The 13,788-nt window shown below is 46.7% G+C and overlaps 1 protein-coding gene across 33 annotated transcripts in view; it reads right to left on the bottom strand.

Moving 5' to 3' along the window:
• The window catches only part of SORBS1 (sorbin and SH3 domain containing 1), a 1,099,691-nt gene that overhangs the window by 549,751 nt on the left and 536,152 nt on the right, over window positions 1-13,788 (bottom strand). For all 33 annotated transcript variants that reach the window (XM_086922349.1, XM_086922367.1, XM_086922341.1 and 30 more), the window contains one exon: window positions 6,524-6,579. In XM_086922349.1, the coding sequence (XP_086778475.1) occupies window positions 6,524-6,533 (10 nt within the window). In that variant the 5' untranslated portion in view covers window positions 6,534-6,579. The remainder of the gene's footprint in view (window positions 1-6,523; window positions 6,580-13,788) is intronic.

Genomic DNA, 13,788 nt, shown 5'->3' with positions numbered 1-13,788 from the left:
GTTGTGTTCTATGGCCCCTTTTCTTTTTTCTTTTTCTCGCAGGGTCTGGTAGCGATAACTTTCGGTTTCATCCTGAAGTATATGAGTGGGCGGGGTCTGGGGTTGGTGACTGTGATGATAGATAGGTAGCTTTGTTCTTTCCCCCTAGTGAACTTACTAGCGCTTGCATTTTTTACTGTTGGTCTATTTTGATCCACGACTACCTTTTAACACCTACCCGCATTTTTATACCTCCGAGTGTGTAGCTCCGGATATCCTGTATCTTCTTCTTTATCTGTTTTGGGGAGGAGGGGGGGGGGGGTTAAATATAAAATGAAACCTTATGCATATCCTTGATTCGAAATGTTTTCAATACATCGTCTATCCTTTACCTTTACAGGGCTACTTTTGTATCTTGTGTTGAACGATATAATAAAGGTTTTAAAAAAGAAAAGTCTTTCCCCTGTAATCCTAGTTCAATTCCAGGGGTATACTCATCAAAGTCATAAGCACTGAATGGTCCCACCCACGTGTGGGGACCCCAGAGCATATACAAAGCACATATATATATATGTATGTTTAGCCCAAAAACATGTACGTTTTTAAAGAACCATATATCATTTTTCATGGAAACAGGTTGGTCCTTAGAACTCATCCGAGTTTTCTGCCTAAAGTGGTCTTGGATTTTCATATCAACCAAACTATCACTTTTCCTACTTTTTTTCCTAATCCTTCACATCCTGCAGAAAGGGCCTTATATTCAATAGACCTTAAGGGGGTACTGAAGCATTGAGAAAATCAGACCGCCTGTTTGTAAACTATGGTTCCATGAATGCTGGTAGTACAGCTTCCAAACAGTTCATGTGCAGCTTCCAAACAGTCCATCTCTTGATGGATACTCTCATGTGTCACATTGTCTTACCAGTTGGCCAACAAACTTCTCCCAGGCAAACCAAGGGTGCATTCTACCAGGGGAAAGGATTCTAATGCAGCTCTCCTTAAAAAATGTACCTATTGCAGAGATTGTTAAAGCGCCCACATGGCGATCAGTGCATACATTTACTCGCTATTACTGTTTAGACTCTGAGACTCAGGTTGATGCTCAGTATGGGCAAGCCTCTCTAAGGAATCTGTTTGGATGATTTATCCTTGGAGTGTTTTGCTGTAACTATAGTGATATTCGTCCAAGGAATAGTGGGTATGGACTTGCTATTCTATTCAGTGCTTATGACTATTGTTGAGTATCCCCTGGAAGAGAAGGATAAGTTACTTAGCTGTAATCCTAGTTCTCTTCCAGGGGGTATACTCATCAAAGTCACAAGCAACCCCGCCCACCTCCCCGGACAAATATTTTTAGTACTGTGGTGTTTCCTGTCTTGCTTCATGATTCCTACAAGTTAGTTTACTGTAAAAAAGACCTGACCTAACTGGCACCTGTGGTGCATGATGGAAGAAGGGAGGTCTTAAAGGCAGAGTGGCAGTTTATAACTGTTATGGTTTTATCTATGTAGCCTATGGGCTAATTCCCTTCTATTACTTGCCTTTTTCTTTGAAAATAGAAGACTGTGTTGGAACACTAGAGGAGTGCATGTTCTTTGTTACAGAAATGCTATATAAACTTATTTTTTATTTTAAATGAAAAATCCAAAGTCATTTTAGCATTTTAGCCTGTTGAATGATGTTAGGCTGCATGTTTATGTATATGTATATACATGTATATATGTATGTTTGAAGGTACTACATACATGTTTTTTGGCTAAACATACATATATATGTATTTTGTATATGTTACGGGGTCCCCGCACATGGGCAGGACTGTTACAGGGGTCCCCGCACGTGGGCAGGACTATTTAGTGTTTATGACTTTGATGAGCATCCCCTGGAAGTGAACAGTATGCATTTGTATGTGGACCTGAACAAGGCCCTTTGTTTTTGGAATGCTTACTTTAAACTGCTTCATAAATAATGCTGTCTTTTGATATCTATGTAATGTATGAGGGTAAAGGAGTGTAAATAGGCCTAAAGATGGCAGGAAGATGACATTATGCTGCTATCGACCATCAAGCTAAATTCTACCATCAGGCCGACCATCAGGTACCATACAATAACATACAAAAATTAAAAACTAAAAACATCCCCAAGGCCCAACTTAATTGCAGAATATTGAATGGTGGATTTCAGACTTCTGTGTGCGTTTTCCTAATAGTGAATATTGTGGTTTCGCCATTAGGAAATCACAAACAGCTATGTACAACAGTGTGTTTTACACTGTTTGCGATTCCCAATTGGTCACAAGGGACCTGCCTCATTATTATTCATAAGGTGGGTCACAATTTTCAACTCATTGGGAATGGCTAGCAGTCACAGGGATGGTGGCCTGCTGGCATCAGCAGACCACCATTTCTTTGACTACTTTTTAAATAAAGTAGTTTAGATTTTGAAATGCAGCCCTTTTCCTTGAAGGAAAACGGGATGCATTTAAAAAAGAAAAATGAAAAGTTTCCTTTTAATTTTTCAAGAGTAGGCACTGATCTGTGGAACCAGAAACGGCACCCACATTCACAAAGGGAAAGGGGTCAACAGCAGCTCCTCCACTAAGGCGGAGGAGCGCGCACCACTATCAGTGAGCAGTTGAAAAAGGAAAAATAAAATGATAATAACGCAATGTTATTAACATTTTTTTCCATTGCACCTCAGCTGGTTAGCGGTGGGACTGGGCTGTCACAGGAGCAGGGGGAGGAGTGGTGAGCGCTCTCTTAAGTGCTCATGATGGTTTGGCTGCCTAGCCTTCGGACAGCCAATCATGAGCTCTCAGCATGTTCTCCACCCGCCTGTATGGTATAGCCCTGGTGGAGAACATGCACAGACTGCCAGTCCCTGTCTGAGTGGCAAACAGTGGTGCTCAGACCAATAACAATGCTGCTGTCACGCAGCGGCGTGATTGGCTAAGGGATTCGGGAGCCTGTGTGCTTCCGGGAGTCGACCAAAGGGCCAAAAAGGACCAAGAGGTGGCAGCAGGCCTGAAGGTAGATGATTTTTTCTTTCATTCCCTCCTGCCCGCCACCCATCTAAGTAGCAGCTGCCACTGGAAGAAGTCCCTTGGGGACTCCTTCCAGTTTGCAAATGGGTTACCACCAATTTGTGTGCGAATATTTTGCAACTACATTCCCAGTCGCAAAACATTCCTACATACCAGTAAAACTTGATGTTAGGAAGGGAGGCCTCTGGCACACCCATTCTTAATAGCGACTAGCAAATCTAATTTGCGATTCAGTAATAGTTTACTGAATCGCAAATATGGCTTTGTACATTTAAAAATGCTTTTTTTCAGGTCACAAACGTCTTGTTTTTGCGAATCAGGCCTTTTGTGAGCTGAAAAATCCTTTGTACATCTGGCCCATCTTTCTTTAAAGACTTAGGGGATACATGAAGTGGTACCTGTTTGAGGGTCCCGGGATTATTGGGAAGGAAATAACAGGGATTAATCTGTGCCCCTGAAAATGAGGGTCTAATTGGGAGTTAAATGTATTGCATGGGGTACTCTTCATCAGCCCTATCTGAATGTGAAGTTTGGAGTGAGCAACTGTAATAAATCAGTTAAATGGAAAAAGGCTTCGAAATACAATTCCTACCATTAGCAAAACGAATGTAGCCCTCGATCTGAGGGAGGCACCGTGTCCCCACTACATTTCCCACCTAGCCAACCAGCCCACAGTTATATTTTAGGCCTGTACACGGTGTCTTTCTTAGTATGGTATGCTATTATTATACTATGGAATTTGCAAGGTCACAAAACAGAAAATATGACGACCCATGAGACATATTAGCTGGATTCTCAACTATTTTTACATTGTGTGTTGTGACAATAAACATACTGTTGTTTACAGTGGCCTATTGCATAAGTGTAGTAGAGAGGAGGAAAAATATAGAACCGATGATGCTGAATGCCCCTGAATAGAAAGATGCTGGCTGGGAACATGGCACAATCTTTATTTGACTTGGACACTACTTGTGACAAGGTTGGACGGGCCTGTAGGCAATCAGGAAGAGACCGAGGTGCTGGTCTGACAGGCTAGTGTGTGGGCAGGTTTTCTGAGCCTGTTTAACAGTCTGCTGCGCCGGTTTTTACTGTGGATTTCACTAAAATTAAAGCAAACATTGCCCGCAGCAAGCTCAAATCCATGCAGTCTTCCATTCCTTGCAAATCATTCTATAGAGTGTCTTTACAAGTTCCAACCTGCCTCAATATGCAAATAAGACACTTGTTTTAGCCATCTAATTAACTAATGGGGGCCACTTTGATTTTGGTGCCTGGGCCTGTTTTCTGCCTGCCTGTGAATAAAGTGCACAGACCTTTGATATGTATTCTGCATCTTAGGGCCCCTAGCTCAGTGCTGTATGAGAGGAGGGTACCTGGGAAATAACATTTGTGAACTGTATTAAGTTGTGTTTTTTTATCCAATTCCTACTCTGCTTCCAAAAACTGATGAATATCATGACAACATAGTCTTTCCAATTAGGTTTTTTGCATTGCAGCAACTTTACTTCACCTTCCTTGTATGCCCACTCGGTTTACTCCAGGCAGGAAATGACTGTAAAACAAGGCTGTCTGATGTTACACTCACCACACAGCACTCAAAATGAGGCCATTACTCTGTAACTAGGATAGACTCTTTTACTCACATCCTGGTGAGACACTGCAAGTCAGACAAACACCACCTTCAGAGCAGTCCTAGCTCGTTCAGAGGGACAACCTCCCTCCAGGTCACTAGAATACTCCCCAGTCCTAATTTTTCCCTCTACATATCATTGTTTTCAGCTGTGTTAGTCTAATAAGTTCCCTGGAGAAAAGTCAAGACTACAATACCCAGAATGCATTAAGCTATCAAAGGAAAGCTCTGAAATGGAAACAGTCCTTAATGACCAAGAGGGAGGTGGTACCCTTAAGCTCACTAAGCCAGCCGTCTTCAGAATTGTGAAGGATGAGCACGGTCGGACTGGCTTCTAGGGCAATCAGGCAGTGTCCAAAGGTCTGTCTGACAGGTCAGTTTGTGAGCCTTTTGTTTTTGCCTGCTAGTGGGCCTGTTTTATGGTTTGGTGGGCACGATTTTATCGTTGATGTCCCTGATATTACTATCACAAACGTCACCTGCAGTAAGCACAAATGCAAGAAGTCTCCTATGCTCTTCCAAAAACATATATACCGTGTCTTTACAAGTTGAATACTTATCCAATTTGCAAATATGGGTCTCTTTTTTAGCTAACAGAGTCGCTAATGGGGGACCACTTTTATTTTGGTGCCCAAGTCTATTTTCTGTGCCAGTCTGACTCTGACGATGAGGCCTGGTTTTGTACACAGCTGTACTAGTATTTTTAAACCTCTTTTTTTCTCCAGTGAAAATGATTTGTTCTGTGGATAAATCCCTTCTGTTGCATGTCTTTGATATAGAGGGGATGTTTATTTCATTTTCTTACTCTGGAAAAAACTCTGTAAACACAATCAGTCCTGTCTATTTCAATAGAACTTTTCTGTGTGTTTCCCTGGTTTGATAGTCATTCTAAAATTGCGTGAATGCAAAAAGAACTGTCTGTGTGAGTGTTCACATTTCCTTACATGGCCCATCCACTAACATACCTTATACTTCTGTTTTCCTGTCTATAACCGACGTTCTCGTGGAGAAGTCCACCACGTTGTGATGAATTTCTGCATGGGAAGCAACTCAAAAGCCCATTTTGTGAAAGAGGATAGCTGGTTTCCGGGCCACTATACTGATTGCTTTGCAGGCATTCACACAATGGAAGTGTCATTCATAGCTTCTAGCAAATCCCCAAACTTTATCCTTGCATGGTGACTTACGACTTGATTAACTTCAACGTGACATAGAAAGGTATTGGTGAGTAATTGAATAAATGCTGTGTTGCATCGGTGTCCCCAGCAGTCTGGTGTGATGCTACAGCGGGCCAGCAAGAGATCCTATTTAAAGAATTCTTTGTCTGGAAATCCTTAACATATTAAGTGCTGTCTCCTTGGGATTACCCACCAGGGAGGCTGTGGTAGACAGGGACATCAGCACTCGGGTGTGTATCTTATACAGAAGCTTCTCTGTTTCAGGGTGATATCTGAGCTGTCACTGGGAGGACTGTGATTTCAAGACAGATCAAGAGTCAATGTGTCCTTCACCTTTTGATACGCAAGCAAATTCTCGCAGATCAAGAGTCCCACACAGAGAGCCATCGCCTAACTGGAAGAATAGGCCAAGGAAACGGGAAGTGCCCACACTGAATTGTGGAATTAATAGAACGTGAAGGTTAAAGGTACTGAATTATTGTGCAAATATATCACATCAGGGCGAAAAGCGGGTAGAGAAGGTGGGCACGCCGCCTTGATACACGTGTACATGCACAGCAGCACCAATGTGGCTTATTAACTGGCCACGGGTGAGCCTCAACAGCCATTTGTATCATCCCATAAAACAGTGTATGAATCTGCCAACATGCATTATTTTCACGTAGTGAATAAGCTTACAATAAATACTCCACTTACCTGAGCTCATTGTCACAGATGAACTTGCCTGCTTCGTTTCCCGAGTTTGATTATCTCTGTTTAAATAAGAATAAAATAATACCATAAATATTCTACATTTAAAATGGAATGCCAACACATGACAATATAATCTTGAGACAGTTTCAGCTGTCTCCCAGAGGATTGTCTGTCTGAATATCGATAGCAAAACGTTTACATCCATATTTTCATAGAAGAAATGTTCTAAAGATTTAGGAACATATTGCCAAAGAGTTTACGCAATGCTGTGCAGCAAGCTCAGTTGCTGCATGGCGTTGCATGAACAGGAGAGGGCAGAACTGTGTCATGTCTTCCAAGCAATGGCATCGTTCTGCTCTCTCCATGCACTGGCACCCTTGTGGTTGTCTAGCTCCAAGCTAGGCACCATAGCGCCTTTGTGCAACAGTGTGTGCGTTGTGGTCAGGATAGGTTTTGTGCTGGAAGGGCTACCTGCCTGCACACAAAAAACTATCCTTTCATGCTATTTCCTCTTCGGATGCATGCAGCAGAATGCAGAAAAATATGCAAAGAGGAAATAGCAAGAAGTAAATATATCTATTTTTGTTACACCAGCCTCAGATAGGGGTATATTTTCGGAACAAATCCATGTATACAAGTCGTTGTAGCATCAAAATTCATAGGTGGATGCAGGGGAAAGCCCATGCATCACCCATGGAAGGCTTCCATGGCGCAAAGTAATGCAAGGCAGCACAATGCGCTGCTTTACATTGCTTGTTTTTATTTTTACACAGCAATGCAAATAGTGATTTGCACTGCTTTGTAAATATTAGAGACGATTTTGCATTGGGTCTGTGTAATGCAAATCTGGCGCAAAACCTTTCTAAATATGTGACTGTCTGCGTGGCAAGACACAAAAAATTATTTAACTTTCTAGTAAAGTTACACACAGATTATTATTAATTATTCTTAGAATACTAGCCTTATTACTCTAAGGGCCAGATGTATAAAGCACGTACCGCTTGCAAACGGCCCATCAGGCCGTTTGCAACCAGTAAAAGGCATTTTGGCATGCATAAAAAGAAAAATGCAACAGTAACTTGTTATCGAATCGCATTTTGTTTATGGGATTCGGTATTAGGAAAGTGCATGTTTAGGGAGTCCAAACCCAATACCCAATGGCATTGGTATGTAGGAATGTTTTGTGACCGGGAATGCCGCCACAAAACATTCGCTTTTAACGAAGACTTCAAGTTGGTGGTAACCCATTCGCAAATGGGAAATGGTCCTCAGGGCCTGCATCTTTGTGAAAGATTTCAAGCTGTTGCTTCTGACTCGTGAAGGACATCTAATAATGGCTTGAGGTATTGCAGCTATATGAAAGGCCAGACCTATTAGCCATGCCAATGCTTGTCAACGTAGGAGTTGCCTTAAAATGACCTGCTGCCTTTTGAATACAGAAAAAGGGGTGACCCTGTGTCCCTCAGAACCTGGGTAATTATGGTTAAGTACAAAAGTGGTTCTGTTGGGTAAGGCAAATCACTTTGAAATGCTAATAAATGCAACTCAAACGTTTAGAGAAACTCTGAAACACATATGCACTGAGGATGTAAATACTCAAGCAATCTACTGAAAAACTTCATATAGACAAGGCATTGATTTCATGCGATTGTTTTATATATCAGAATTCATTCATGTTACATCCGAATTAATTAATTGAATGATAACATTAGATTCTTAAGGAAAGACCGTCAAACAATAGTGAAAATTATGTGACAATTGGTGAAAGGTGTTCAATTTATGGGAAAACGGTCACTGAAGACTCGAGACTCCTCTGCATATATCAGCAGTGATTCACCTGAATAAGCAGTGCGTTTACCTAGATGCCAAGAGACAGCACGCTGCTTCCCATTCTTCAGTGACCGTTTTCCCAGAAATTGAACTCGGAATTGACCTTGCGGCACCCCTTCAGGCAGAGACAATTCCTCCTGATCAACATACTGTCCTATCCCCACCCTCCTGTCTTGATAAAGACCTGCCGCGACCACCAACTGGGGCACATTAGGGTCGAAACGTCGACGCTCACCTCAATTGTATATATATATATTACTTGATTTCACTGTACATTGCTTCATGCACCGAGCACCTTTCACCAATTGTCACATAACTTTCACTATTGTTTGACAGTCTTTCCTTAATAATCTAATGTTATCATTCAATGAATTAATTTGGCTGTAACATGAATGAATTCTGATATATAAAACAATCGCATGAAATCAATGCCTTGTCTATATGAAGTTTTTCAGTAGATTGCTTGAGTATTTACATCCTCAGTGCTTAAGTGTTTCAGAGTTTCTCTAAACATTTGAGTTGCATTTATTAGCATTTCAAAGTGATTTGCCTTACCCAACAGAACCACTTTTGTACTTAGCCTTTTGAATACAGCCTTGCATGGAATGTATTTTGCGAGCAAGCAGAGAGATGGGTTTTGTGATGTTCCCAATTCATTGCCTAAGGAAATAAGCATGCGAACAAAAGTAGATATACGAAAAAGGCTACTGATTGGAACTAAAATGTTTGTGAGCAGGAACAAATGTAGCTTTACTGAATGTCCCTCTCAGGCCTGAAAGAACTGCTTTACAAGTCTATCGCTAAGCTGCAGTACCTAAAGTTGTTATTCAATGACCCTCTCAAGCCAGATGTAGATGCTCCAAAAGAACTTCCCTAAGTTCAGGAGGCATAGCCTCAACATAAAAATGTACAAATACACTTTTGCTGCTTTAATAACTTGCGAATACCTTCTATAGAAAAAAAAATTATGTGAACACCCATGTGGCCCGGCAATGGAAAAAAGGGAGAGGAAGGCCACACCGCCCCTTGCCCTGGCTGTGTGTGGCCACCAGGGACCTTAACGAACAAGTTACTTACCTTCGGTAACGATATATCTGTAAGAAACATTAGTTAGTGTTAGATTCCTTACCTTAGAATATCCCCAGGCGTCAGTCTGGATCCGGAAACTTTTGCGTGGCAGTACCCCTGCGCGTCGGTAGGCGTCGTCTGCAGGCGTCCCCTGCGGCTCCGCGTCCGTCGTCGGCGTCGTGCGCCGTGATGACGTCGCTGGAGTATATAGACGCCGCCTCCGCGCGCTGACGTCAGTTCTTTGCACACAGCTTTTCCGCGCCAGGAGACGCAGAGCCATGAGAGAACCAACACTGGTGCCATGTAAAACTAGGGCCCTGAAAGGGATGACCTTAACCCTAGGTATCAGTTCGCAGAACGGGGAGGATGGGTGGGTTCGGTAAGGAATCTAACACTAACTAATGTTTCTTACAGATATATCGCTACCGAAGGTAAGTAACTTGTTCATCTGAAAGAAACACGTTAGTGTTAGATTCCTTACCTTAGAATACATACCCCAGCAATACCAACCCCGGTGGTGGGTCTGCGAACCAATACAAAACTACACCAGAAAGTCCTGGAGGACAGAACGGCCAAAGAAGCCATCCCTCCGGACTTGACTGTCCAGGCAGTAGTGCCTCGCAAAGGTGTGCAGCGAGGCCCACGTAGCCGCCTGGCAAATGTCCTGCAAGGGGACTCCCCGGCCCAGGGCAGTAGTAGCCGCCGTGGCCCGAGTGGAATGGGCCCTCAGCCCAACAGGAGGCTCCTTCCGAGCCAAAGAGTACCACGCTTTGATGCAGAGGAGGACCCATCGAGAGATGGTTCGTTTACAAACCGCCCGTCCCTTCTTCGCACCCACGTAGCCAACAAACAGTTGGTCATCCACCCGGAACTGGCGTGTGCGATCCATGTAAAATGAAAGCGCACGTTTTGGGTCCAGACGATGGAGCCGCTCTTCATCCTTTGAAGGATGCGGAGGCGGGAAGAAGGAAGGGAGGGTGATTGACTGCCCGATGTGAAAGGCCGAAACAACCTTGGGCAGGAAAGAAGGTCTAGTCCTCAGAACCACCTTGTCAGGATGAATGGACAGGAAAGGAGGTTGGACAGAAAGAGCCTGGAGCTCACTCACCCTCCTGGCAGAGGTGATGGCAACCAGGAAAGCCGTCTTTAAAGTCAGGAGACGGAGAGGACAAGAATGAAGGGGCTCAAAGGGAGCACACATCAGGAAAGTTAGAACCAGGTTCAAATCCCACTGAGGCATCACAAACGGAACAGGTGGAAACATGTGAGTGATGCCTTTCAAGAATCGAGTTACAATCGGGGATTTGAACAAAGAAGGCTGATCAGGAAGCCTCAAAAAGGCTGAAAGGGCAGAAAGGTAGCCCTTGATAGTGCCCAGAGCAGAGCCCTGCTGGGCAAGAGAAAGAAGAAACAGAAGAACCTCCGAAAGAGGGGCAGAAAGAGGATCCACAGCCTTTGCTGTGCACCATGCCACAAATCTGTTCCACCGACAGGCGTATACCGACTTAGTGGAGGGACGCCTGGCTGCCAGAATAACATCACAGACTTCAGGAGGCAAGTCAAATGGCCTCAACTGCCGCCGCTCAATCTCCAAGCATGGAGGTGGAGACTGGACAGGTTCGGGTGGAGGACCGTCCCCTGCTGCTGCGACAGAAGGTCCTCCTGAAGGGGCAGGCGGATCGGGGGACCGACTGACATGCTGAGTAGCTCGGGATACCAGTACCTTCGAGCCCAGTCCGGAGCCACAAGGATAACTTAGGCCCGGTCGCGCCTGATCTTCTTCAGCACTCTGGGCAGAAGTGGTATAGGCGGAAAGGCGTATAACAGACCGCAACTCCACTCGCGCCGAAAGGCGTCGCCGTGCGAGTGCCGGTTTGGAAACTCCAACGCGCAGAACTGATGACATTGCGCGTTCTCTTCTGTGGCGAATAGATCTAACCAAGGCTCTCCCCATTGCAGAAAGATGCCTTGCGCCACGTCCGAGTTCAGACGCCATTCGTGATCAATCGAGCACCGACGGCTGAGTTCGTCCGCCCTGGCGTTCAGAGAACCTGCCAGGTGTTGAACCGTCAGAGTCACGCCCTGACGTTCCAGCCATTGCCAGAGGCGCAGAGCCTCCTGGCAAAGGGTCCACGACCCCACTCCGCCCTGTTTGTTGCAGTACCACATGGCGGTGGTGTTGTCGGTGAACACCTGCACTACACTCCCGTTGACAAAGGGGAGGAATGCCTTCAGTGCCAGACGAATCGCCCGCAGCTCCAACAGATTGATATGGAGCCGGGACTCCGCCGGAGACCAGATGCCTCTGATCTCTGCCTCTCCCAAGTGGCCACCCCAGCCCTGGAGGGACGCGTCCGTCACGACAACGTGCTCCGGTTGGGGAAGGGAGAGGGACTTGCCCCTGACCCAATCGCGGTCCGTAAGCCACCACTGCAGTTGTCTCGCAGTGCCCTCCGAGATCAAGACGTGGTCGGACAAGTTGCCCTGATGCTGGGCCCACTGAAACTTCAGGTCCCACTGCAGAGCCCGCATCCGCCACCGGGCGTGATGCACCAGAAGGATGCAGGAAGCCATCAGTCCCAGCAGCCGCAGCGTCAACCTGACCGAAACCCGGGATAGCGGCTGAAAGATGGGAATCAAAGCCTGTATATCCCGGACCCGCCGTTCCGGAGGATAAACCCGAAACTGCGCTGAGTCCAGAACCGCTCCGATGAAAAGGAGCTTTTGAGAGGGACACAGGTGTGATTTCGGCACATTGATGGAGAACCCCAGGTCGTGCAAGAGGTCTGCCGTCATCTGAAGGTGGTGGACGACTGTCTGGGGCGAGCCCGCCTTCAACAACCAGTCGTCTAGGTAGGGGAAGACTGAAACCCCTAACCTGCGCAGATGGGCTGCGACCACCGCCATCACCTTTGTGAACACCCGTGGGGCGCTGATAAGGCCGAAGGGGAGCACGATAAACTGAAAGTGCTCCTGGCCTACCGTGAACCGCAGGTAACGCCGATGGGCCGGCAGGACGGGGATGTGAAAATACGCATCCTGCAAATCCAACGCTACCATCCAGTCTTGTGGGTCTAGAGCAGCCAAGACCTGAGCTAACGTCAACATCTTGAACTTCTCCTTCCGGAGGAAGCCGTTGACGTTCCTTAGATCCAAGATAGGACGTAGGCCCCCCTTGTCCTTCTTGGGCACCAGAAAGTAGTGGGAATAGCAACCACGCCCTACTTCTGGCCCAGGAACGCGCTCGATGGCCCCCTTGGCCAAGAGGCCCGTAACTTCCTCCTGCAGAAGTGTCAAGTGGTCCCCCGACACACGGTGGTTCAGCGGTGGCATGGCTGGAGGAGAGGTCTCGAATGGGAGGGAGTAGCCCCTTCGGACGATTTGCAGCACCCACCTGTCCGAAGTGATCGTGCGCCAGTGAGCGTGGTGATGGCGAACCCTGCCACCCACTGGCATCACATGGGGCCGAAAGCAAGGACTAGGAGGATTTAGGGGTAGATGCTGCGGGGGAAGGTGTGGTCTGACCCCGCCGTTGTCCCCGACCGCCACCACGGCAGTTTCCACGGCCGCCACCGCGTTGAAAGGATTGTTGCGGCGCGTGGCTGGCAGCACGTGTGGGGGCGCCCCTTCCTTGGCCACGAAAGGGACGAAACGAACCCGTTTGCTGACGCTGGGTCGAGAGACCCAAGGACTTGGCCGTGACCCTGGAGTCCTTGAAGCGTTCCAGCGCGTGGTTCGCCTTGTCACCGAACAGGTGACAGCCATCAAACGGCATGTCCATCAAGGTATTCTAGACATCAGCCGAAAAATTGGCGGATCTCAGCCAGGCGTGGCGACGAATCGCCACCGTCGTTGACATAGCCCTGCCCAGCGAGTCGGTCGTATCAAGACCACACCGTATCGAATATTTCGCTGCATCCCGGCCCTCAGCCACAGCTTGACCGAGTTTTGCCCGCACCTCCATGGGGCATTCTGGCAGCAGTTCCGCGACCGTATCCCACACAGAGTGGGTGTAGCGGCCCAAGAGGCAAGCGGTGTTGCAAGACCGCAGGCCCAAACTAATGGACGAGAAGACCTTCTTGCCAAATTGGTCATACCTCTTGGATTCCCGGTCGGGCGGGGCCGACGGGAATGCGGACTGGGAGGTCGAGGCCTGGATCACCAGACTCTCAGGAGTGGGGTGGGTAGACAGGAACTTGGGGTCGTCCGGACAAGGACGGTGGCGCCTGGCCACGTTCCGATCAACAGGTGCACCTGAAGCGGGCCTGGACCACGTGCCCAACAGAACGTCTGACAAGGCTTCATTAAACGGCAGCAGTGGCTCCTGTGGGCATGACTGCGGTTTGAAGACCTCGGTGAGGATGTTAGGC

The sequence above is a fragment of the Lissotriton vulgaris genome, chromosome 5 (genome assembly GCF_964263255.1).
Source record: "Lissotriton vulgaris chromosome 5, aLisVul1.2, whole genome shotgun sequence".
NCBI lineage: Eukaryota > Metazoa > Chordata > Amphibia > Caudata > Salamandridae > Lissotriton > Lissotriton vulgaris.
The sequence above is the reverse complement of the archived record's forward strand: the minus strand, read 5'-3'. Positions and strand labels throughout refer to the sequence as shown.